Source organism: Cervus elaphus, chromosome 18, assembly GCF_910594005.1.
Source record: "Cervus elaphus chromosome 18, mCerEla1.1, whole genome shotgun sequence".
NCBI lineage: Eukaryota > Metazoa > Chordata > Mammalia > Artiodactyla > Cervidae > Cervus > Cervus elaphus.
In genome coordinates this window covers 108,179,389-108,204,334 of record NC_057832.1, presented here as the reverse complement: position 1 = coordinate 108,204,334, position 24,946 = coordinate 108,179,389, and the positions used below count along the sequence as shown (strand labels likewise).

The 24,946-nt window shown below is 41.9% G+C and overlaps 1 protein-coding gene across 1 annotated transcript in view; it reads left to right on the top strand.

Annotated features, from left to right (window-relative positions):
* SVOPL (SVOP like) overlaps window positions 1-24,946 on the top strand; it is an 83,810-nt gene that overhangs the window by 8,870 nt on the left and 49,994 nt on the right. Inside the window, exons 2-10 of the mRNA XM_043873435.1 lie at window positions 466-614; window positions 792-883; window positions 2,616-2,714; window positions 4,599-4,670; window positions 6,452-6,576; window positions 11,523-11,586; window positions 14,638-14,763; window positions 15,812-15,940; window positions 23,671-23,744. Of these exons, the coding sequence (XP_043729370.1) occupies window positions 533-614; window positions 792-883; window positions 2,616-2,714; window positions 4,599-4,670; window positions 6,452-6,576; window positions 11,523-11,586; window positions 14,638-14,763; window positions 15,812-15,940; window positions 23,671-23,744 (863 nt within the window). The 5' untranslated portion in view covers window positions 466-532. The remainder of the gene's footprint in view (window positions 1-465; window positions 615-791; window positions 884-2,615; window positions 2,715-4,598; window positions 4,671-6,451; window positions 6,577-11,522; window positions 11,587-14,637; window positions 14,764-15,811; window positions 15,941-23,670; window positions 23,745-24,946) is intronic.

The window sequence follows — 24,946 nt, the reverse complement described above, 5'->3', positions numbered from 1 at the left end:
TTCCCGACCCAGGGATTGAACCCACGTCTCCTGCATTGCAGGCAGACGCTTACCCAAGGTAGAAGGGATAAAAAGAAAATCTATGGGTTTCTGTCAGAATTAAATGAAAACAAGGTGAGAAAGAACACTATAATATCTGATCATACTGTAAACCATAGCATTTATGGAGCAGTAAAGCATTGGCTATTGTGATTATTTCTCTGCCCACCCTCATTCCCAGTCAGAGAACACTATTGGTTAAACTGTCAAGAGCTTACCTGGTCCCCGACTCCGGGTTGGTTACTAGCTTCTAGGACTCAATTCTTTCATTTGGCCATTCAACCTCTCCATGATTTAACTTCTCCATGTTGCAGGTTTTTCACTTGTAAAATGGTGATAAATTACAATACCTACTGCCCTGGTTTTTGATGAAGATTAAAGGAGAATATGCACTCAATTTTATTTCTTTCCTTCTTCCTTCCCCAGTTTCCTGCATCTTCCCTCTCCTGTCTCCTGTAGGAAAGCTGTGTGGGGAATCCAAACCATTTGAAAGATGACAGCCAAGCAGACAGAGCCAGTCACTGTCATTAGCCTTCGGGAGCTGAACCTAGGGACCTCAGAGCCACAGCCGAGAGGTAAGGGGACCGTAGAAGTCTCTGATCCTCAAGTTACTGTTGAATCCCTCCTCTTCTCTGTATTTACTATTTTTATAGCAACAAATTGGTTTTCCAACATCCTCCAGAGTGAATGATAATCCATACACCTTGCCTCCCCACAGAGGCTGTTCCTTTCACTCTGTTTTTCCTTGTTAGAGTCAAAGACGTTCACTGTGGAAGAAGCTGTGGAGACCATCGGATTCGGACGCTTCCACGTTGCCCTGTTTCTGATCATGGGCAGCACGGGGGTGAGTGCTTAGAGATGATTTATAGTTGGATATAGGAGTGTGTATCTGTTAATCCCAGACTTCTAATTTATCCCTCCCCTGCCCTTTCCCTTCTGGTAACCGTAAGTTTATTTTCTATGTCATGAGTCTATTTCTGTTTTGTAAATAAATTCATTTGTCAATACTCATTTAAAAAAAAAAGGTTTAAATTGAAACACTGGAAAGAGAGGCGAAAACTATGGTATCATTCTAAGTCAGATTAAACACGTGGTTCACATTTTATGCATAACTATCACCTGGATACTTGTTGTAATTACAGATTCACTGACCCTGCAACTGGTACCCCGGAAGGTTTGTGGTGCCACTGAAGGTAGTTGGAGTTCAGGGCCCCACGTGTCTGGAATGTGTGTGTAACAGCATCACGACAGTCTCAGTCCATGACAGGGACTCCGAGGCCTCAGACGTCTCTAAGGTCTTCAGAGGTCTTTTGCGGTGCTACTCCTTCATGACTGCCCCTAGCTTCTGGCTGGTCCTTCTCCCATAAGGCTATTAAATCAGAGTGGGACAGAGCCTTATCCCTTATTGACTTATTTCCTTCTAAGACTCTTGAGAGGAGTGGAGTCCAGATTAATACTGACCTAACTGCTCTAGGTGAGTTTAATATATAAGTATTCTTCTGAGATCATCAGGTCACTTCTTACACATGATATTTTTTGGACTAAAAAGTACCAACTATTTGAATTCTAAACATGACTATAATACTCTCCAAGGAGAGATGAGCCATTATGATATATTTCAAATTCCCACATATTAGCTAACATTAACCATGCCTGTTTCATCCCAGACCTTCAAGTTACACAAATACAAGAAGTACCATAATAAACACCCCATACAAATATTCTGTTATTATTCATAGAATGTGTCTCAAACAAATGCACCTTTCCCTCCCTTTAATTTCCCCTTTTTCTTTGAATGTCCTTCAGACCCTGTCAATGATATCATTATTCATCTGTTCCTCCAGGCAGAAAACCTCAGAATGATCTTGGAATCTTCCTTGTTCATTATTGCGTTGAATTTCTATCATCTAACATCTACTTCTTCCTTTCCCTGGGAGATAAACTCATCCTGGAATGAATTACAAGATATGGACAGAGGAAGATATTTCTTTCAATAGAAAATATAAATATTTAGTAGCACATCTTACACTAATTTTACTAAACAGTCATTCTTTCCTGATGATGAGCTCTTATTGTTTTGTATTCATTGCTTATTTTCTAACTTTCATAAATCTTGCCTCCCCACTGCAGCCTCTTGAAATCAGGGACTATTTCAACAGTCCATTTGCAAAGGATACGCCCTGAGATCTTGAGGATGACACGTATAGGACAGCAGTGTTGGGCTGATGTAGATGCTGGTGAATAACTTGGGTCATCTGCCAACTAAATGACCCCCACATAACATCCTCATAGTGTTAAATGCAAAAACATGAAACACCACAAGCAAATACATGTCATAAATCTTGAGGGACCCTCTCAAAACTGTTCAAACCATAAATGTTACATCCATGAAAGCCAAAGTTGTTCTGTAGTTCTTTATCCAACTAGCAGGGCTTAGTGAGTATGTAATAGGTAGATCCTCCTGAAGTGGGGGGCAGGAAGGAGGAGGTTAGGACTGGAAGGATGACAGGCAGACCTGGGAAGCAGGGACAACAGGCCAGCACTTGGACACCGTGTTTTCCTTCCTTCTGTTTGAGGTTGCCGAGGCCATGGAGATCATGTTAATAGCGGTTGTGTCTCCTGTCATCCGCTGTGAATGGCAGCTGGAGAACTGGCAGGTGGCATTAGTGACCACGGTGAGTGCCCACTTCCTGTGCCGAGAATGAAGCAGCTGAGGCCCCAGGGTTTCCGCTCCCCTCCCTTGTCCCCCTGGCGGAGGGCCACGGAATCCCTCTCCACCTGCTGTTTTGGTTCCCAAACTAGCATTTGAGGCCTTTCTCCCTTTTCTCTTTTCCTCTAGGGAGATAACCTTGAACTGCTCATTTTCCAGACCCTAGCAGGAGCCCGGAAGAGACACAAATCAGAGAAAGTGAGCCTTGGCCAAATTTGGGGATTCACAAACTGATAGGAGTTTAAAAAAAAATCAAGTGGCTAACCTAGAGTTGACGTTGAAAGAGATATATATTTGACAAGGAAGGCCATTAGAAGAAGAGTAAAAGGGAGCAGGGGGCTTCCCTGGTGGCTCAGATGCTAAAGAATCCGCCTGCCCATGAAGGAGACATGGGTTTGATCCCTGGGTTGGGAAGGTTACCTGGAGAAGGGAATGTCTACCTTCTTTAGTATTTTTGTCTGGGAAAACCGTTGGACAGAGGAGCCTGGCAGGCTACAGCCCATAAAGTCACAAAAGTGCGGACATGACATCACAACTGAATAACAACAACCAAAAGAGAGCACAATGTGTGACCCCAAAGTACACCGCTTTGGCATGTGGATTATTTTGAGCTGAGGGCACTTGAGACCAAGCAGACTCAAGAGAAACTTTTACATTTCCCTTAACTACATAAAGAATTTAGATAGGGGGCCTGGCTCTCAGAGACAGAGAGTTATTGCTGGAGATAACTTTCATCTGAATGACCTATCCATGTGGCAATGCAGACATCTAATTACCAGACATCTGTTCTTCTCATTGTCCTGTGAATGACCTTCCTCCCCTTTGAGGCATATAAGCCTCAACTGTCCAATGTGCCCTTGGGTCTTATATTTTTATGGGATTCTTTTACGTACAAAATTAAACTTGCTTTTCTCCTCTCAATCTGCCTTGCATGCTAAGTCGCTTCAGTTGTGTCCGACTCTTTGCCACCCTATGGACTATAGCCCACCAGGCTCCTCTGTCCACTTGATTCTCCAGGCAAGAATATTGGAGTAGGGGGAAAAAAAAAGAACCCTGGAATGGTTTTCCATGCCTTCCCCCAGGGGATCTTCCCAACTCAGGGATCGAACCTGTGTCTCTTACATCTCCTGCATTGACAAGTGGGTTCTTTACCACTAGCGCCACCTGGGAAGCCCCTCAATGTGTCAATTTATCTTAAATCAATTAAATTATTGGACCAGCCAAAGAGTATAGAAGGGTAGAGGGAAAATTTTAACCCCCCAACAAGAGGCAGAAAATCTTGCCATCAACTATCATCATCTTTCAAAAAAAGAAAGGCCATGTGAATACCAATTATCGGAAAGAAAATTATTCCAGAACAAGAGCCCTTCATAGTTAATAAATTTGGATTTATGCAAAATGTGTCACATTGTTTTCATTTCTGCCATTTTGCTGAGGATTAGGTTTCGTTATGGTATGGCATCCGTCCCAGGCTTGGCATTGAAAACATTGGCTTTTCCCTCCTTCAGTCATGTCCTAGAGAGAACAGTGCACAGAAGAAAAGGATGGCTTTTGTGGTTCAAGTATAAATATGATTTTTTTTTTTTTATTAGTTCCCTCTGGAAGAAATGCTCTTTTTTTTCTAGGACCCCTGCTTCTACCTGGTGTCAGCGATTTCAGGGGTGGAAATCATCAACCTCTGACATCTTAAAAAGGAGTCAGGGGAGAGTTTTGTGAAAGCCTATTTTTCAACTTCCAACCCCACCCACATTTTGTCTTCTTTGTTTAGACGGATGAATGCTTAATGCGGTAAATTAGCATATTGTAAAAATGCTGCTTAGAGGATAACTTCTTCTCAACCCACCTCCAGATGGTGTTTTTTGGCTACATGGTATTCAGCATCCTCTTTGGCCTCTTGGCTGACAGATATGGCCGCTGGAAGGTAGGCTGGCTTTAAGGATGATCTGGAATTTTCTTTTGTGTGTTCTTTTGTGGTGATGTGACCACTGTTTTTCTTGTGGGTTTTTTTTTTTTTTTTGGTGTTTATTTATTTGGCTGCAGCTGGTCTTAGTTGGGGCACACAGAATCTTTGATCTTCATTGTGGTGTGTAGGATCTTTAGTTGCAGCGTATGGGATCTAGTTCCCCAACCCAGAATGAAACCAGGGCCCCCTACATTGGGAGCTTGGAGTCTTAACCACTAGACATCCAGGGAGGTCCTACCACTGCTTTTCTTTCATGGACATTTTTCTATCAATACCTAAGTGAGAGAGTATGGAAATGTCCTTCTTTGACACCTTGTCTTTTAGCTTTGTCATCTTTCCCCGAGACTCTTGTCCCCGTAGCTGATCCTTGTACTCCAGGTGCCGCTGATGGATGTGCGTAGTTAGAACACAGCAGATAGAATGTGGGGGCTGCATGTATAAACATGTGTAAACATAAGCAGTTTCGCATTAGTTAACTTGGGTATAGCTTTGAAACTAACCCACTTGCTTGATGTCACACATACCGAGATTCAACATCGAGACACAGAACTATGTTTTCTGATGATAAACCCAGATCTACCTATCTTGTCTGATATTTGGTGGGGAAGACCTCTTTAGGTGTAATTACTAAGGAAGACAGTCATAGGCTTGGATGTGTGTTTCAAAGTGCACAAAATATCAGATTTTGACAAGTGAATATGAAAACACAAGCTTTGCAAAAAAAATGTAGAGAGCACAAAAAGGCATTTTACAAAAGGAGACATACAAATTGTCAAGAAACCTTGAAAAGCATTCAGTCACAGGAGTTATCAGAAGCAAAATTACATAGCGTAATTTTTCATTGTCAAAGCCATATCAAACGTCAGGTCCATAAGGAATTTTTCTTTTTCTTGAAGAACACTGCAAGTGTCCAGACACCCTCACGTACAATTGATATAATATTTCTGACCATCAATTTGGCAGCATAAACCAGGAACCTTGAGAATACCCAATCTCCCTGTCTGACAGTTTGCCTTCCAGAAATCTATTTTATTTAGATCATCAGAGAACCCCAAAGATTTATGCAGAGTGTTTCTCTGCTGATTTTAATAGGAAATATAAAACCATCTCAACAGTCAATGTAGGGGAAAGGTTTATGCATTTCATTATATTATGTGTGTTATGGTATGTGCTTTTCAATGGAATATTTTGCAACTATTAAGTATATATTTTCCCTTAGTAACAGTGAAAATAGGATAAAACTATGTTAATAGTATTTTCTCTGGATTGGAGAAGCAAAAGTGATTTAAGTATTTTTATATCTTTTCTTTTTTCCATATCTTCTGCTATAAACTTGTATTATTCTTATAATTACAAAAAAAGCAAATCCCTTAAAATTTCTCCCTATACTCATTCTGCTTATATTCTCATACTCATGTTCTGCCCTGGTCCTGCCATCCCTGTTTGCTGGGAGGGTGAGTTTTGTGTCCTGCTTTACATGTTCATTTTCCACCTATGAGGGTGGACATCTTGAACGAGTTTTGACGAGTGGTCTAAACTTAAAACGTTGGGGCTTTCAGACAATAAAATGATATAGATTATATTTTTTGATGATTATGAGAGATTAGCGAGTTCTCTAAAGATTAGCTCCACAGAGAAGCAAACATCTGGATGAAATTAAAAATCACCTTCAGAAGTTAAGTTTCTTCCTGCCCTTCCATGGGAGCAGATTCCATTAACGTCTCCTTTTGTTGCTTCAGATTTTGTTCATCTCGTTCCTGTGGGGAGCTTACTTCTCCTTGCTGACTTCATTCTCTCCATCGTACATCTGGTTTGTCTTCCTGCGGACCATGGTGGGCTGTGGCGTGTCTGGCCATTCACAAGGGTAAAGATTTTACCTAAAGCCCCCCCGAGGGAGATACTATGAAAACCCATAGTCACATTCACTGTGGTTAAGAGACTAAGAGCATCAGTAAGTTGCAAATGTATAGACTTCACTTGTACGAATCTTTTTCGAGTTTTTTTTTTCCCTCTGGTGATGGCTGCTTATCCCACTGGAAGTTCTTTGCCCATGAAAATGATGTTTGATGGTAAGGCTAGCAGGGTGTTAGATCAAGGATGTGTTAATTTCCTTGTTCCTAAGGCTGATAAGCATTTATTTTTTTTTTAGATAAATAATATTTTGTGAGACTAACTGCAAACAAAAAGGGCCATACAGAGTAGGTAACAAAAATGATGTCAACCCAAACACAATTTCTTGAGAATTTCTGGGAGACTTTAGTTTGACCATAAGCCGCTGTAACACTCAGGAATAACCGTTTTAAAGTGCCTGTAACTGAAGACCATTGCAAAGTGAGTTTGCAAAGCAGGTGAGACATATTGAAACAGCTGGGCTGCTGCTGGCTTTTTCTCTGCCCTTGGTTAGTTGTGTAATGTCTCATCATACAGGGTGTGAAAGTTGTTATACAAAATGTTCAACAACTTGGAAGCCTCCATTTAATTAACAAGGCTCCTCCAGCTATTCTCTCCTGGGTGCCTTGCAGCAAGTTGCCCTTAGAATATATTAGGAGAAGTCAAAGCACCTAATTATTACCCTAATGGTTTAGAGAAAGAATTGTTCTTCCCTAGAGGATAAGTTAAACATCACTCTGAGCTCTGACACCCTAAGGGAGTAGAAGTAGAATTTGAAAACATCCCTTAGGAAGCAGCTCAATAAATATGTTGAAACTCCATACCCTGGTTAATAACGGCAACAGAGAAGAACAATTAGAAAATGGATGGGTTGGAAGTCCGTTTATTCTGCTGTTCAAAAAATTAATATGGACTTAATTAGAAACCTGTGCTTTGACTGTCATCATTGGTTGGAAAAACTCTTTACCTTCTCTTGGGTGTATTTTAATTTCCCACATATGTTTTGGTAAAGGGAATTGGGCTTGACAAAACATTTTGCCAGTGTGTCTTTCTCTTGGTGAAAGAAATAGGGCTAATATCTCTTAAATGGTAGAAGGCTTCAAATAACTTTGGGAATAAAAAATGTAAACAGAAGAGCACTTAGAAGTTTATTTTTTTATTGTTTTCTTTTATGGGTTAATGATTATATTTTAGTGTATGATTGCATAGGGAAAGCTTCTGTTTCTCTTTACATACTCAGTACTTAAATATGATACTGCTGACACCAAATGCGTGGATTTTTTTTTACACACCAACAAATCCTGCAACATCAGCTGGGTGTTCCCCAACATCAGAACATCAACATTCAGTTCTGACCCTCACTGAGGTTAGTGTGGACCTGACAGGTTTAGGGCTCAGTCCCAAAACACTCCTTATGTGACTTATATGCAGAGTACACCATGCGAAATGCCCGGCTGGATGAAGCTCAAGCTGGAATCAAGATTGCCAGGAGAAATAGTGATAACCTCAGATAGGCAGAGGACAACACTCTAATGACAGAAAGTGAAGAGGAACTAAAGAGCCACTTGATGAAGGTGAAAGAGGAGAGTGAAAAAGCCGGCTTAAAAGTCAATATTCAAGAAATGAAGATCATGGCATCTGGTCCCATCACTTCATGGCAAATAGATGGGGAAACAATGGAAACAGTGACAGACTTAATTTTCTTAGCTTTCTTTATAGTTCAACTTTCACATCCATACATGACTACTGGAAAAACCATAGCTTTGACTAGACAGGCCTTTGTTGGCAAAGTAATGTCTCTGCTTTTTAATATGCTGTCTAGGTTGGTCATAACTTTCCTTCCAAGGAGTAAGCGTCTTTTAATTTCATGGCTGTAGTCACCATCTGCAGTGATTTTGGAGCCCCCCCAAATAAAGTCTGACACTGTTTGCACTGTTTCCCATCTATTTGCCATGAAGTGATGGGACCAGATGCCATGATCTTAGTTTTCTGAATGTTGAGGTTTAAGCCAACTTTTTCACTCCTCTTTCACTTTCATCAAGAGGTTCTTTAGTTCTTCACTTTCTGCCATAAGGGTGGTGTCATCTGCATATCTGAGGTTATCGATATTTCTCCCAGCAATCTTGATTCCAGCTTGTGCTTCATCCAGCCCAGCGTTTCTCATGATGTACTCTGCATGTAAGTTAAATAAACAGGGTGACAATATACAGCCTTGACGTACTCCTTTTCCTATTTGGAACCAGTCTGTTTTTCCATGTCCAGTTCTAACTGTTGCTTCCTGACCCACATGCAGATTTCTCAGGAGGCAGGTAAGGTGGTCTGGTATTCCCATCTCTTGATTAATTTTACACAGTTTGTTGTGATCCACACAGTCTAAGGCTTTGGCATTGTCAATAAAGCAGACGTAGATGTTTTTCTGGAACTCTGTTGCTTTTTCGATGATCCAACAGATGTTGGCAATTTGATCTTTGGTTCCTCTGCCTTTTCTAAATCCAGCTTGAACATCTGGAAGTTCACGGTTCATATACTGTTGAAGCCTGGCTTGGAGAATTTTGAGCATTACTTTGCTGGCATGTGAGATGAGTGCAATTGTGCAGTAGTTTGAGCATTCTTTGGCATTTCCTTTTTTAGGGATTGGAATGAAAACTGATCTTTTCCAGTCCTGTGGCCACTGCTGAGTTTTCCAAATTTGCTGGCATATTGAGTGCAGCACTTTCACAGCACCATCTTTCAGGATTTGCAATAGCTCAACTGGAATTCCATCACCTCCACTAGCTTTGTTCATAGTGATGCTTCCTAAGGCCCACTTGACTTCACATTCCAGGATGTCTGGCTCTAAGTGAATGATCACACCATCGTGATTATCTGGGTCATGAAGATCTTTTTTGTATAGTTCTTCTGTGTATTCTTGCCACCTCTTCTTAATATTTTCTGCTTCTGTTAGGTCCATACCATTTCTGTCCTTTATTGAGCCCATTTTTGCATGAAATGTTCCCTTGGTATCTCTAATTTTCTTGAAGAGATGTCTAGTCTTTCCCATTCCATTGTTTTCCTCTATTTCTTTGCACTGATCACTGAGGAAAGCTTTCTTCTCTCTCCTTGCTATTCTTTGGAACTCTACATTCACATGGGCATATCTTTCCTTTTCTCCTTTGCTTTTCGCTTCTCTTCTTTTCACAGATATTTGTAAGGCCTCCTCTGACAGCCATATTGCTTTTTTGCATTTCTTTTCCTTGGGGATGATCTTGATCCCTGTGTCTGTACAATGTCATGAACCTCTGTCCATAGGTCATCTGTCTATCCAATCTAGTCCCTTAAATCTATTTCTCATTTCCACTGTATAATTGTAAGGGATTTGATTTAGGTCATACCTGAATGGCCTAGTGGTTTTCCCTACTTTCTTCAATTTAAGTCTGAATTTGGCAATAAGGAGTTCATGATCTGAGCCACAGTCAGCTCCTGGTCTTGTTTTTGCTGACTGTATAGAACTTCTCCATCTTTGCTTGCAATGAATATAATCAATGTGATTTCAGTGTTGACCACTGGTGATGTCCATGTGTAGAGTCTTCTCTTGTGATGGTTAGATAGTGTCATCAAATCAATGGACATGAATCTGAGAGAATTCTGTGAGACAATGAAGGAAACAGGAGTCTGGCATGCTACATTTTGTGGGGTCGCAAAGACTTGAATACAACTTAGCAACTGTACAACGCTCCTAGGACATAGCTGTATTCACCAGCCTGGATTTGTTACAAATTTTTATGAACTCTGTCTGTTATGGATTTTTATGGAGGCTTCCTCATGTAGTCACGATTGATTATTAATTTGTTTTCCAGCCCCTCTCTTCTCTCCAGAGGAGGGGGGATAGGGCTGAAAGTGCCAAGATTCTAATCATGGCTTAGTGTTTGAAGACCAGCCACCATCCAGGATGCATCAAGCATCACCTCCTTAGAATAAATGATGCTCCTATCTTCCAGGAAATCCTAAGGTTTTTAGGAACTCTGTGTCAGGAACTGGCGTCAAAGACCAAATATTAGCAGGAACCAGGGCTTCCCAGGGGCTTCCCTCGTAGCTCAGTTGCTAAAGAATCTGCCTGCATTGCAGGAGACCTGGGTTCCATTGCTGAGTCCGGAAGATCCCCTGGAGGAGGAAATGGTGACCCACTCCAGTATTCTTGCCTGGAAAATCCCATGGACAGAGGAGCCTGGTGGGCTACAGTTCATGGGGTTGCAAGGGTTGGACACAACTTAGTGGCTAAACCGCCACCAGGCTTCCCTGGGGGCTCAGACAGTAAAGAATCTGCCTGCATCTCGGAAGGCCTGGGTCAGGAAGATCTCCTGGAGAAAGGCATGGCAACCCACTCCAGTATTCTTGCCTGGAGAATCCCATGGACAGAGGAGCCTGGCGGGCTACTGTCCATGGGGTTGCAAAGAGTTGGACATGACTGAGCATCTTTCACTTTCAGGGACAGAGACCAACATATGTATTTCTTATCATTTTACAGTGATGAATTTTTTTTTCTGAGTTCTTTATCAAAGAAACAAGAAAAATTATGATTTTTTTTTTTTTTTTTTAGAAAAGTTTGTTTATTTATTTTTGGCTGTGCTGGGTCTTCATTGCTTTGTGCAGGCTTTCTCTAGTTGTGAGCAGGGCACTGTTTGTTGTGGTGCTTCGGCTTCTCACTGTGGTGGCTTCTTGAGTTGCAGAGCATGGGCTCTAGGAACGCAGTAGTTGTGGCACGTGGGCATAGTCGCCCCATGGCATGTGGAATCTTCCTGGACCAGGGATCAAACCTGTGTCCCCTGCATTGGCAGGCGGATTCTTATCCACTGTGCCACCAGGGAAGTCCAATGACTGTTTTATAAGAAGAGTTATTTGGTTTTATAAAAGCATAATTGTGTTTTCCCCCTTCCTGTTTAGGCTAATCATAAAGACTGAATTCTTGCCTACAAAATATCGAGGCTACATGCTCCCCTTGTCTCAGGTGAGTTAAGACAAATTCTACCCAGTCTTTGGATCCTGTACAGAATGGTGTAGATGGTTTTTCTCCTGGTCAGTTAATGGTCCTTTGATCAGCATACTCCTGTTACTTGGTACCAGCCAAAGAGCATTAGGGATGCTTGACCATAGAGGTCAGTTCCAAGGCGTTCTGAGCGAGGACTTCTATCATCCACAGCAGGATTTAGAGCACAGTAACCCCTTCCTCAGGATACAGTCCACTGGCTGGTTTCACTAGAGTGACAGTCGCTCAGGAATGCATCTGCGATGAACATTCTCTCCCCATTGAGTCTTCAGTGGAGGCACATAGAGTCTCCCTGTGGACAGTAGTGTCCGTAACTGGCCTGTGCCTGTGAGCACTTTTGTAATAGCCTCCTCCCAGCTGAGCCGTTTCTCTAGGTGAGAAGATGAGGATGCTTCCCGCCCCGCCTCAGACCGCTGCTGGCTACTGACTAGAGGTTTTGCATCTGAAGCTCCGTCAGTCTAGGAGCCCTTGTGCCATCTTTGATGTCATCATTATCCTGAAGCCCTGACTTTCAAAGGACCCTGGAAGGTGATGACCCTTCCCGCCAAAGAATATATTAATATATTTGGCAATGAATAAAACAGTAGGAGAATATTTAAAATTGTATTTTTAATTTTTCTGACACTAAATTTAGACAACACCAACAAAAAATGTAGGCAACCAAATGCCAAGTCTTTATATCCCTCCCAGCTTTCTTCTTATCTTTGTCAAGATAAATGCCCACACTTTCAATAGTTAGGGGTTGGGTTTTACACTTAATGTTATTTAATAGACATGATCTGGTTCAGGCTCATCTGTGAACATTTTCTCTTCCATCTACAACTCGCTTTTGTCATGATCCCATGTCATGACATGGTTTTATCTTCTCATTGCTGGTTTTATTTTCCAGGTCTTCTGGGGTCATCTAATTGATGAATCCAATGATTTTAGGTGGCTAATGAGTTGGCCAAAAAGTTCTTTTGGGTTTCCCATAACATCTCAAGGGAAAAACCAAACAAACTTTTTGGGCAACCCAATGTGTTTCTTTCCACCGCCCCCCCAAAAATATTTATCTACAGCCAAGAGCATCTTCTTGAACTTCAGACCCAGGTAGTCAGTTACCTGATAGTCTGTTGAATATCCTGCAGGCTCCTCAAATACATACAACATTCATAGACCTAATCTTTGCGTCCTCCTCTGGAGTCTTTTATGTCCGTATTTCCACTGCCAGCAAACACTGTCCCCTCAGTTGTCTGAGCCACACACTCAAGAGCTGACCTGAACCCCTCCCTTCCCCTCGCCTCTGTTCAATCACTCACAAAGCCCCACTGATTCCTCTCCTATTAGGGGACCTACAACTGTAGTGTGTTGTGCTTAGCCGCCCAGTTGTGTCTGACTCTTTGCAACCCCATGGGCTGTGGCCCACTAGGGTCCTCTGTCCATGGAATTTTCCAGGCAAGATTACTGGAATGGGTTGCCATTTCCTACTCCAGGGTATCTTCCTGACCCAGGGATTGAACCTGCATCTCCTGTATTGGCAGGCAGATTCTTTACCACTGAGCCACCATGGAAGCCCTGGTGCAGTGTCTAACAGCAAATCCAGTTGCCTTTACTTCCAAAATATGTGCCAAATCCATCAAACAGGAAAAAAAAAAAACGTTTTCTTCTTATTATTTCACTACTAAAATCCTTTTCAGTGCCACATATCCTGTTACCCGGTCTGCTACAGTGGCTTCTTACTGGCCTTCTTACAATTGCTTCTTCAGAAAGGTCATCCCAGATCACGCAAGTCACTTCTTTTTTTCATAGCTCTTTCCATTTTCTGAAATATTCCTGTTGTTTTAAAAATAGACTTCCTTGGTGATGAAACAGTTACCCTGTAAGTAGCCCCACAAAGGGTCTTTTAAAATATTATCTTCTCTCCATCTCTGTGAGGTGGAACAGAATTATCATCTATTCTTCACTGCCACTGGGAAAATAATTCTCACGATAATACTCAGAATTGTTTTAATTCCCAACTCATGAGGGTGGCTGCCATGTTCTTTGTTGATATAAAATAATCTCAAGATAAATTTTTCAGGACAGAAAGCAGTATTGAGAAATATTTATACTACGTTACCATTTTAAGCAAGGAACAAAACATATCCTCATTAGCTTGTGTACGTTTAGAACAGCTTCGGAAGGATGGAAGAAACTGGTGATACTGGTTTCTTCTGAGAAGAGGTACTGGATGGAAGGAAGCTGAGAGAAAAGAGCAATCCACTCACAGTGCTCTCCTTTGCACCTTGAGTTATGAGCCAGTGGCTGTATTTTTTATTCAAGAAAAGAAAGTTTATGTCTTGGGCCCGAGGTGTTCTTAAACTTTGATGGCATTGCTGTCCCCTGTCTTGCCAAGCCTCCTACCTGTAGACAAGCAAATGGGGTCATGGAGAAGTGAAGTAGCTTCTCCAGCTCATCCAGGCCTGGAGGTGGGGCAGCTCCTCAGTCAACGACACTGCCCCGTCTCACCCTCTTACAACGCAGGACGGGGCGCTCCTGGAGTAGGGGTGTGGAGTGCATTCAGTCAGTTCAGTTCAGTCGCTCAATCATGTCTGACTCTTTGTGACCCCACGGACTGCAGCATGCCAGGCCTCCCTGTCCATCACCAACTCCCAAAGTCCACCCAAACCCATGTCCATTGAGTCAGTGATGCCATCCAACCATCTCATCCTCTCTCATCCGCTTCTCCTCCTGCCCTCAATCTTTCCCAGCATCAGGGTCTCTTCCAGTGAATCAGTTCTTCGCATCAGGTGGCCAAAGTATTGGAGTTTCAGCTTCAGCATCAGTCCTTCCAATGAATATTCAGGACTGATCTCCTTTAGGATGGACTGGTTGGCTCTCCTTGCTGTCCAAGGAATTCTCAAGAGTCTTCTCCAACACCATAGTTCAAAAGCATCTATTCTTTGGCACTCAGGTTTCTTTATAGTCCAACTCTTACATCCACATGTGACTATTGGAAAATAGGAGGGCTTTAACCTTCCTTCTCTCCCCCAGGTTTTCTGGTTGGCTGGCTCCCTGCTCATCATTGGCCTGGCCTCTGTGGTCGTCCCCACCATCGGGTGGCGCTGGCTTATCCGCATTGCCTCCATCCCTGGCATTATCCTCATCATGGCCTTCAAGGTGACCAAGCTCATGGGCTCCCTCTTGACCGCCCCTCTGGTTGGCAATGTGGGCCTTCTTGGCCCACAGATATCTTTCTCATGTCCAGGACCTTTCTCCTTTATTTAAGTATCTGTCTCCGTCAGTTTACGTGGAAAGGGTATTTTGGCAGATTTAATGCACAAGCCATCATGAAGCTGTAAATGCAGGATATGTTTGGGGGAGAGCAGGGAGGCAGGGAATTCTAGAGTGAGGGGTACTGGGGGGAGGCCAGATGGAAAGACAGGCCTGTGTCCAGGTTACAAACAACCTGGAGGACCAGGGGCCCTGGCTGTGTAGAAGGGGTTGTGTGCTGGGGAACAGGTACATGGGTATGTGGAGGCTGGGTGGGAGGGAAGATGGAAAAGGTCAGAAAAGCAGTTAGAAATGATCAGATTAATCCTGGTGGGTGATGAGGATGACCTGAACTGCCCTCTGGCCAGGGAATGGGGAAGAGGATACTGCTGGGGGAGATGCTTTGCTGAGGAAGAACCCACTTCACTGGGGGAGGCATCAAGGGCAGGGGGCCCTTCCAGTTGATTCTCAAGGTCCTCATGTCAGTGGAAGGCTGTGCTGTTTTCTGAGGGTGGTGTTCGGAGTATGCCACCATCAGTGGCTCGAAGGTCTCTACAATCAGGATGGTTCCCCCACTTGTGGTTCCTGCACTGTGGAGAGTTCTGGGGTTCCTGGGGAGGGCCTGGGTGATGGAGCAGCAGAAAAGCACCAGGGAGCCCTGGGCGGCAGCAGGAGATTCAGTGTAAGAATTTCATTGTATTAAGTAGGTTGGGCCAAACTGTGTGAAGCTCGGTATCGATCCACTGTCATCCTAGATAGGACTATGAGAAGGAGAAGGCAACTTTTTGTTCTACCACGACTGCGCTGGTATACCTGCCGTATTGTTGCCGTGAAGCTTGCTACATCCTTTCCCATCTCCGGAAACTGGGATGGTGTAGTATATGGAACTGTGATAGCTCTATCTCTGGGGGCCACAGCAGTTGCAGCTCTGATGTTCTTTGTCACCTATGCCCAGTTTATTCCTGAATCTGCTCGGTTCAATGTCTCCACTGGGAACACTCCGGCTGCCCTGGCTACGCTGGAACGCATTGCCAAGATGAACCGCTCAGTCATGCCAGAGGGGAAGCTGGTGGAGCCCATCCTGGTGAGTTCCTCTCCAATCAGGGGTCGCCAGAAATCCCCTTAGTGGTGGAAGGTGAGAGGGAAGGCGACCTGAGCCCTCCAAGGGCAGGATTAGGAAAAGAATGGAGGAAATTGAGACTAAATCCAGCACCACCTTAAGCCTGGTGGAGCCAAGTTATGCAACATCACTTTCTTTTTCCAAATTTTATTGAAGTATAGTTGATTTTACAATGTTGTGTTTAATTTCTGCTGTATAGCAAAGTGACTCAGTTATACATATATATTTTGTTCATAATTCCTTTCCATTTATGGTTTATCATAGGATATTGAGTATAATTCCATGTGCTATACAGATAAAATAGTCCACATCTGCTAATCCCTGATTCCCAATCCTCCTTGCCCCTCTACCCCTCAACAACCACAGCTCTGTTCTTTATATTTGTGAGTCTGTTTTTGTTTCATAGATAAGTTCATTTATGTCATATTTTAGATTCCACATATAAGTGATATATGATATTTGTCTTTGACTTACTTCACTTAGCATGATAATCTCGAGGTCCATCCATGCTCCTGCAAACGATGTTATTACTTTCTTTTTAATGGCTAAGTAGTAATCCACTATGTGTGTATATGTGTGTGTGTACACACACACACACACACACACACATATATTATATATATGCACCATATCTTCTTTATCTATCAATGGACATTTAGGCTGTTTCCATGTCTTGGCAATTGTAAATAGTGTTGCAATAGGTGCATGTATCTTTTTGATTTATAGTTTTGTCTGGATATATGCCCAGGAATGGATTGCTGGATCATATGGTAATTCTATTTTTAAAGTACTTTAAGGATTCTCCATACTAATTTCCTTAGTGGCCACACCAATTTACATTCCCACAAACAGTGTAAGAGGGTTCTTTTTTTTCCACATCCTTTCTGGCATTTATAAATTGTAGACTTTTTATTGATGGCTATTCTGCCTGCCTGCCTGCCACCACTTTCCTCATCAACAAAATGGAAATAATAGCACCTGTCTTACAGAGCTAGTCACATGATATTGCCACACTGTTTATAGCTGAGAGATTGTTCTATAATTTTATTTTCCTTGTATTGGCCTTGTCTTACTGATATCAAATGTATAAACCTCATTAAATGAATTTTTAAAAGCAAAATTTGGAATTTAAATCTATTTTTAGGGTCATTATCTATTGAGAGTTATTGATGTTTTTTACTTTTTTATTGTCAAACTCAATTTTTACAGTTCCTATTTTGTCTCCCTCCCCTTTGTGTTGGGTTAATTTGGTTTCTTATTTAATATGTAAATGCTGGATCTGTGTGTGTTTAATTGGGTATAATAAGCATGGAACAGATCTAGCTTTGCCATATCCAAATAGCTAACCAGTGGCACTGATGTAGTTTTGAATAATCCATCCCCTATGTATTTGAATTTATTGCTGAATATTATGTTCTAAATGAGCTTCCCATAAGGTGCTACTGGTAAAGAACCCATTTTCCAGTGCAGGAGACTCAAGAGATGTGGGTTTGACCCCTGGGTCAGGAAGATCACCTGGAGAAGGGAATGGCAACCCGCTCCAGTATTCTTGCCTCGAGAATCCCATGAACAGAAGACCCTAGTGGGCTATGGTCCATAGCGTCACAAAGAGTTGGACACAACTGAAGCAACTTAGCAGGCATGTTCTAAATATTAGGTTTGTTCAAATATATATGGGATTTATTATATACTAGAACATTAATTGTTGGTCTCATATAACAATTATTGTATTTTATAATAAGTTTTCATACTTATAAAGTATGTACTCATTATCAAAGTTCTTTTTCAGAATTTTCCACGCTATTTTCTCAGGCTTACTTTTTATTGTTGTTACTATTGTTGTTCAGTCTCTAAGTTGTGTCCAACTCTTTGTGACCCCATGGATTGCTGCACACCAGGCTCCCCTGTCCTTCACTGTCTCCTGGAGTTTGCTCAAATTCATGTCCATTGAGTCAGGGATGCTATCTAACTATCTCATCCTCTGCAGCCTCCTTCTCCTTTTGCCTTCAATCTTTCCCAGCATCAGGGTCTTTTCCAATGAGTCAGTTCTTCACATCAGGTGCCCAAAGTATTGGAGCTTCAGCATCAGTCCTTCCGATGACTATTCAGGGTTGATTACCTTTACAATTGACTGGTTTGATCTAGCTTTGACAGTACAGACCTTTGTTGGCAAAGTAATGTCTCTGCTTTTTGATATGCTGTCTAGGTTTGTTACAGCTTTCCTTCCAAGGAACAAGCATCTTTTATTTTCATGGCTGCAGTCATCATCTGCAGTGATTTGGGAGCCCAAGAAAATAAAACCTGTCACTGCTTTCACTTTTTCATGTTCTGTTTGCTGTGAAGTGATAGGACCAGATGCCATGATCTTATTTTTTTGAATATTGAGTTTTAAGTCATCTTTTTCACTTTCCTCTTTCACCTTCATCAAGAGGGTCTTTAGTTCCTCTTCACTTTCTTCCATTAGAGTGGTATCATCTGCGTATCTGAGGTTGTTGATATATCTCCTGGCAGTCTTGATTCAAGTTTGTGATTTAACCAGCTCAATATTTCACATGATGTTCTGTGTATAAAAATTAAATAAGCTGGGTGACAATATACTGCCTCGATGTACTCCTTCCCCAATTCTGAACCAGTCAGTTGTCCCATGTCTGGTTCTTAACTGTTGCTTCTTGACTTGCATATAGGTTTCTCAGGAGACAGATAAGCTGGTCTGGTATTCCCATCTTTTGAAGAATTTTCTACAGTTTTTTGTGATCCACACAGTAAAAGACTTTAATGTAGTCAATGAAGTATGCTGTAATTAGTAATATAATGTAGTAATGTAGTCTGTAGTAAGTAATTAGTTAAGTAATGTAGTTTGCTTTAATGAAGCAGAAGTAGATGTTTTTCTGGAATTCCCTGCTTTCTTTATGATCCAACAAATGTTGGCAATATGAACTCTGCCTTTCTAAACCCAGCTTGTACATCTGGGATTTCTCAGTTCATATACTGCTGAAACCTAGCATGAAGGATTTTGAACGTACCCTTGCTAGCATGTGAAATGAGCACAGCTGTACAGTAATTTGATCATTCTTTGGCATTGCCTGTTTTTGGAATTGGAATGAAAACTGACCTTTTTCAGTTCTGTGGCCACTGCTGAGTTTTCCAAATTTGCTGACATATTGAGTGCAGCACTTTCACAGCATCATCTTTTAGGATTTTAAATAGCTCAGCTGGTATTCCATCACCTCCACTAGCTTTGTTTATAGTGATGCTTCCTAAGGCCTACTTGACTGCACACTCTAGGGTATCTGATTCTAGGTGAGTGGCCACATCATTGTGGTTATCCGAGTCATTAAGATCTTTTCTGTATAGTTCTTTGTATTCTTGCCATCTTTTCTTAATCTCTTCTGCTTCTGTTAGATCCTTCCCATTCCTGTCCTTTATCATGCCCATCCTTGCATGAAATACTCCCTTGATAGCTCCAGTTTTCTTGAAGAGATGTCTAGTCTTTCCCATTCTGTTGTTTCCCTCTATTTCTTTGCATTGTTCATTGAAGAAGGCTTTCTTATCTCTCCTTGCTATTTTCTGGAACTCTGCATTCATTTGGGTGTGTCTTTCCCTTTCTCCCTTGCACTTCACTTCTCTTCTTTCCTCAGCTATTTGTAAAGCCACCTCAGGCAACTACTTTGCCTTCTTGCATTTCTTTTTCTTTGGGATGGTTTTGGTCACTGCCTCCTGTACAGTGTTACAAACCTCCATCCATCGTTCTTCAGGCACTGTCTACCAGATCTAATCCCTTGAATCTATTCATCCCCTCCACTGTATAATCATAAGGGACTTGCTTTAGGTCATATCTGAAAGGCCTAGCAGTTTTCTATACTTTCTTTAAGCCTGAATTTTGCAATAAGGAGTTCATGATCTGAGCCACAGTCAGCTCCTGGTCCTGTCTTTGCTGACTGTATAAAGCTTTTCCATCTTCAGCTGCAAAGAATATCATCAATCTGATTTCAGTATTGGCTATTTGATGATGTCCATGTGTATAGTCATCCCTTGTGTTGTTGGAAAAGGGTGTTTGCTGTGACATGTGTTTTCTTGACAAAACTCTGTTAGCCTTTGCCTTGCTTCATTTTGTACACCAAGGCCAAACTTGCCTGTTACTCCAGATATCTCTTGACTTCCTACTTTTGCATTCCAATCCCCTAAGGTGTTAATTTTTTTTTTTTTTTTTTTTTTTGGTGTTAGGTCTGGAAGGTCTTGTAGGTCTTCATAGAACCGTTCAACTTTGGCTTCTTCTGCGTTAGTGATTGGGGCATAGACTTGGATTACTGTAATGTTGAATGGTTTGCCTTGGAAATGAACCAAGTGAACCAACAAAAATTGAATGATTTTTTTTTTTTAGAAGAACTTTAAAGTGAAGTGGGAGTGAAGATCTATTTAAGCCCCCTGTTTTCATTTCCTTTGGATATATACCCAGAGGTGGGGTTGCTGGATCATATGGCAGTTCTGTTTTTAATCTTCTGAGGACTGTCCATACCGCTTTCCACAGTGCCTGCACCAGTCTATGGCAGAGCCTGATCTTGACACAACTCTTCCTCCATGCCTCAGATGGGTCCAGGGCAGCAACAGCCCTCCCCACTCACCTCCCCACATCTTACTCCCTCAGGTGTCGTATGCCCACAACAGGAAGGTGATGTCAAGGGTACAGGTCTTTTGTGCCCTGCACACAAGTCAGAGGGGGGTTTTTCTAGGGTGTTCCTGACTTCCCAGGGCATCACTGATGACAAGAGCATTGTAATCCCACTGCCACCTGACCTGATGCTGGATGTGTTGTGAGATAGAATGTGCTTGATGATAACGCAAAAATGAGAATTAAATGCCCCAAACTTCCTCACATTCAGTTTTCGTTTGGTAAGGTGTTCTCACTTTGCTTTGTGGAGTGTTTCCCCTAATTATTCCACATGCCTCAAAACCCACTTGTGAAACAGGAACCTTGAACTTTCTTCCAAAGAACTAAGGATGCTTCTGTTATTCTAATTTATTTTCTGGATTTTGGAAATAAATTTTGTGGTTCAGAGGTCAGGACCCTACTATTAGGCAGTATCAGCTCTCTCCTACCTTTCTACTAAAATACTGACAATTCCATCTTATCATGCAAAGCATGGTGGGAAGACTAGTTGCCAGGCAACAGGGATTAAATGAAAGAAGCTATTATGCTTTGTAGAAACTGGCACATAATCTCTAACTGGCTGTGAAATTTTGATTGTCAACAGCATAAAAAATAAAATTGGATTCAGAGAGAGAAAAAAATTTAGAGACAAAACCATGGACACTGAACGATCATGAGGGTCTGATTGTAGAGTTTTTTTGATGTGGACCAGTTTTTTAAAGTCTTTATTGAATTTGTTACAGTATTGCTTTTGTTTTGTGTTTTGGTTTTTTGGCCAGGAGGCCATGTGGGATCTTAGTTCTCCAACCAGGGATCAAACCTGCACCTTCTGCATTGAAAGGTGAAGTCTTAACCACTGGACCATCAGGGAAGTCTCTGATGTGTATTGTTTTTTTTTTCTAACTCAGTAGTTGTTCCAGGACTGTGGAGCACTGAGGTACACTTCTTTCCTCTTTTCTTTTGCCTCCTCCCTCTTCCACCCCTCCTCCTTCCATCTCCTATCCCACTGGGTATTAGTTCATTTGGGCTGCCATAATAAAACAGCATAGACTGGGTGTCTTAAACAACAAATATAATTTTCTCACAATTCTGGAGGCTAGATGTCCAATGTCAAGGTGCTGCAGAGCTGGTTTCTTCTGAGGCTCCTTTCCCTGGGTTTTAGATGTCCGTCTTCTCGTCATTTTCCCTGTGTGTGTGTGTATTCTGATCTCTTTTGGTCATATTGGATTACAGTCCACCCTAATGACCTCATTTTAGCTCATTTAACTCTTTAAAGACCCCATCTCCATTCTCAGTCATCTCTACAACCGCCCCCTTCCCTCCTCCCTCTTACAGCCTTCTCTTTTCTCCCCCTTCCTTCTTTCTCCCCCTTTGTTTCTCTTGACTTCATCTTGCTGCCTCCATCCCTCAAGCCCATTAAATGATTCTTCTCCACGGTGGTCTATTGAGCAAGGCCTTGTGAATACAGAGCTGTAAGTGATGGACCCTGCCTTAAGTCTCCTAAATCTGGTTAGAGAGGTGAGACTCACATAGCAAAGTATCAATAGCATAATCAATAGCATAACAGATGCCTAGAGCCAGGTGAGTGGCCCAGGCAGCAGGGTTTGGAGGATCAGAGCAGAGAGGTGACCGTGAGCCAGGTTGGCAGAGCCACCTGCGGAGAAGTGGGGACTGAGAGGAGAGGCAGCCTTGGGGAGGAAAAAGGCCAGGCAGGAGGAATGGTGTGAGCTGAGACCAAAGGTAGGGATGAGCAGTGAATTCGGTCACATAGGTGGTTGTTAGGATGCTGTGTGGAGGAGGCCAGGCAAGATGCTGTGGGCGGTGGAGCCTCTGCAGCTTCACTCCCGAGATGCTTTGGGGGCTGTCTGAGGTCAGGCCATGCCGTGAAGGGGCTGAATAAGTCCACCCATTTGGGTTGTATGGTCAAAGGTTCAGAACCAAATGACTTATTAGGATAAAGTTTGTCTGTGTATATATAACTCAGCTTTCTGAATCTCCAGTGACACTTGGGGAGGTGAGGGGACCATAGTTGCATCTTAACTCAGGGGACATGGCAGAGAGGCAGGTGGGAAAGAGAGAAAGACCCAGACTGGCTCTGTCTCCAAACAGCTGTGTGATCTTGGGCAAGCCACTTACCCTCTCTTGGCCATATAGTCTGTGTTGGAAAATATGAGGATAGGGCTGGATCAGAGGTTTTCCAAAGATGAGTGACCAGAGTCCTGAGATATAAAGCAGATGAAAGCGGAGTGTCAGTGGCTTGAGTCCACCCCCAGTGAAATCTAGGAGCTGAGACTGAAAGTTACAGAGGCAAAGGACCTCTGAGTTCTCTGGAAGCTCTTCCTGTGATAACAAAATCCAGGACTCCCAGACCACACTTCTGGTCTCCCTGGTCGGGGGGCCAGGGGTGAGATGTTGTAATCCCAGGTGGATTTGTGAAAAAAGAGTAGTTGGTTTTCAGCTGAGCACCCTCCACCTGAAATATTCCTAGCTTTACATAAAAATCCATTACTGCCTAATCCTGTATAACTCAGCCTTATTTTGATCCAAACATACTTAATAGGCACTGGCTATGGACAAGAACTTTTACTAAAGACACACAAAGAAATTGGACACTATCCTTTTTTCAAATTTAGGCCACTTGTTTTTCACACGAGGCTCACACTTTTTAAATATTAGGGTTTCTTCATCTTAATGATCTCCATCAGTTTCATAGCTGTTTTTGTATCCTCCTATTTTCTATACTCTAGTCTACCTCTCACCAATATTGGTGAGAAGGAGAAGAGTGAAAGGGTTAGAACCTTAAATTCAATGGGTCTTGGTACTTGCCAGTGATGATAAAAAGTATGCAAAGACTGACTGACTGAGACAAATGTGTTAAAGACAGTATTTATGGGTTTGGGTGAAGGATATTCAGGGAGCGGAGTGGCCATCTCTCTGCACGACATTTCCACATAGTTCTTGCTTTCTCTGATCTAAAATTTTAGAGTCACCTTTGCCCATACTTAACCTACTTAATCTGTCCTGTCTCTCCCTTTCACTACCCCAGGAAAAGAGAGGAAGATTTGCAGACCTATTGGATGCTAAATATTTACGGACCACGTTACAGATCTGGGTCATATGGTAAGAATGGTATTATTTCAAAATTAGGTTTAGGGGGGTTCAAGAGGGAGGGGATATATGTATACTTATAGCTGATTCACACTGTTGTATAGCAGAGGCCGATACACCATTGTAAAGCAATTATACTCCAGTTAAAAAAAAAAGAAAACCTAGGTTCAAATAAACAAATACTTTCAGTGGGAGAAAGTCCACTGAAGTAAATTCCTCCTGAGTTCTCTAGGGAGAAAACACAAGGCAGATACCAGTAATGCCTTATCTTTTTGCTTAACACCACAGACCAAAAAATAGATATAAAATAACAGTATAAAAAGAGAGAAAAAAAATCCAAATCATCTATAACCAGGTTTTAAAAAAATTTTTCATTTGAGTTCTGTACTAACCTTTTGCAGCCTGGTCTCTTCCCTCATCACTTTACTGGAACTGATCCTTGAGGTCACTGAGAGTCAAATTCAAAGGAATAGATTCAGTGGTTCTCTCTGTGCAAAGATTTTCTAAACAGGATACAAAAAGTATTAACTCTAAAAGAAAAGATTGATGAGTTTGCCTACATTAAATTAAGAGCTTGAAAAGTAGGCCACCAACTGAGAAAAGAAATTTATAGTATATTATGTCCAACAAATTATCTATACACATTATATATATTATTAATATATGTTACTATTGTATAACTTATTTCAACAAGAAAAGCATACCTGACCTGGTAGAGAAATAGGTCAGAGACTTGAACAGCCACTTGACCAAAAATATGTATCAAATAAATACATGAAAGCATGGTCAACCTTAAAGTCTCCAGGGAAATACAAATTAAAACCAAATGAGAAACCATTGCAAATCCACCTGAATGGCTAAGTTAAAAAGACTGACTGTATCAAGCGTTGGGAAGGATGTGAAGTAACTAGAATTTTTATACACTGATGATTGGATTTCAAGTCAGCGTGACCACTTTGAAAAACTGTTTAACGATTTCTACTGCAGTTGAAAGTATGCATAACCTATGGCTCATCAGTTTCACTCCTAAATTTATATTCAACAGAAGTGCCAAGTAAAATAAAATAGCATTATTTTATTTGTAACAGCTCCAAACTAAAAACAACCCACATGCCCATCAACAGTATAATGGATAAATTGTATTATATTCATAACATAGAATACTATACAATAATAAAAATGAGAAAACTGGTGTTCTGCCCTCAACATGGCTC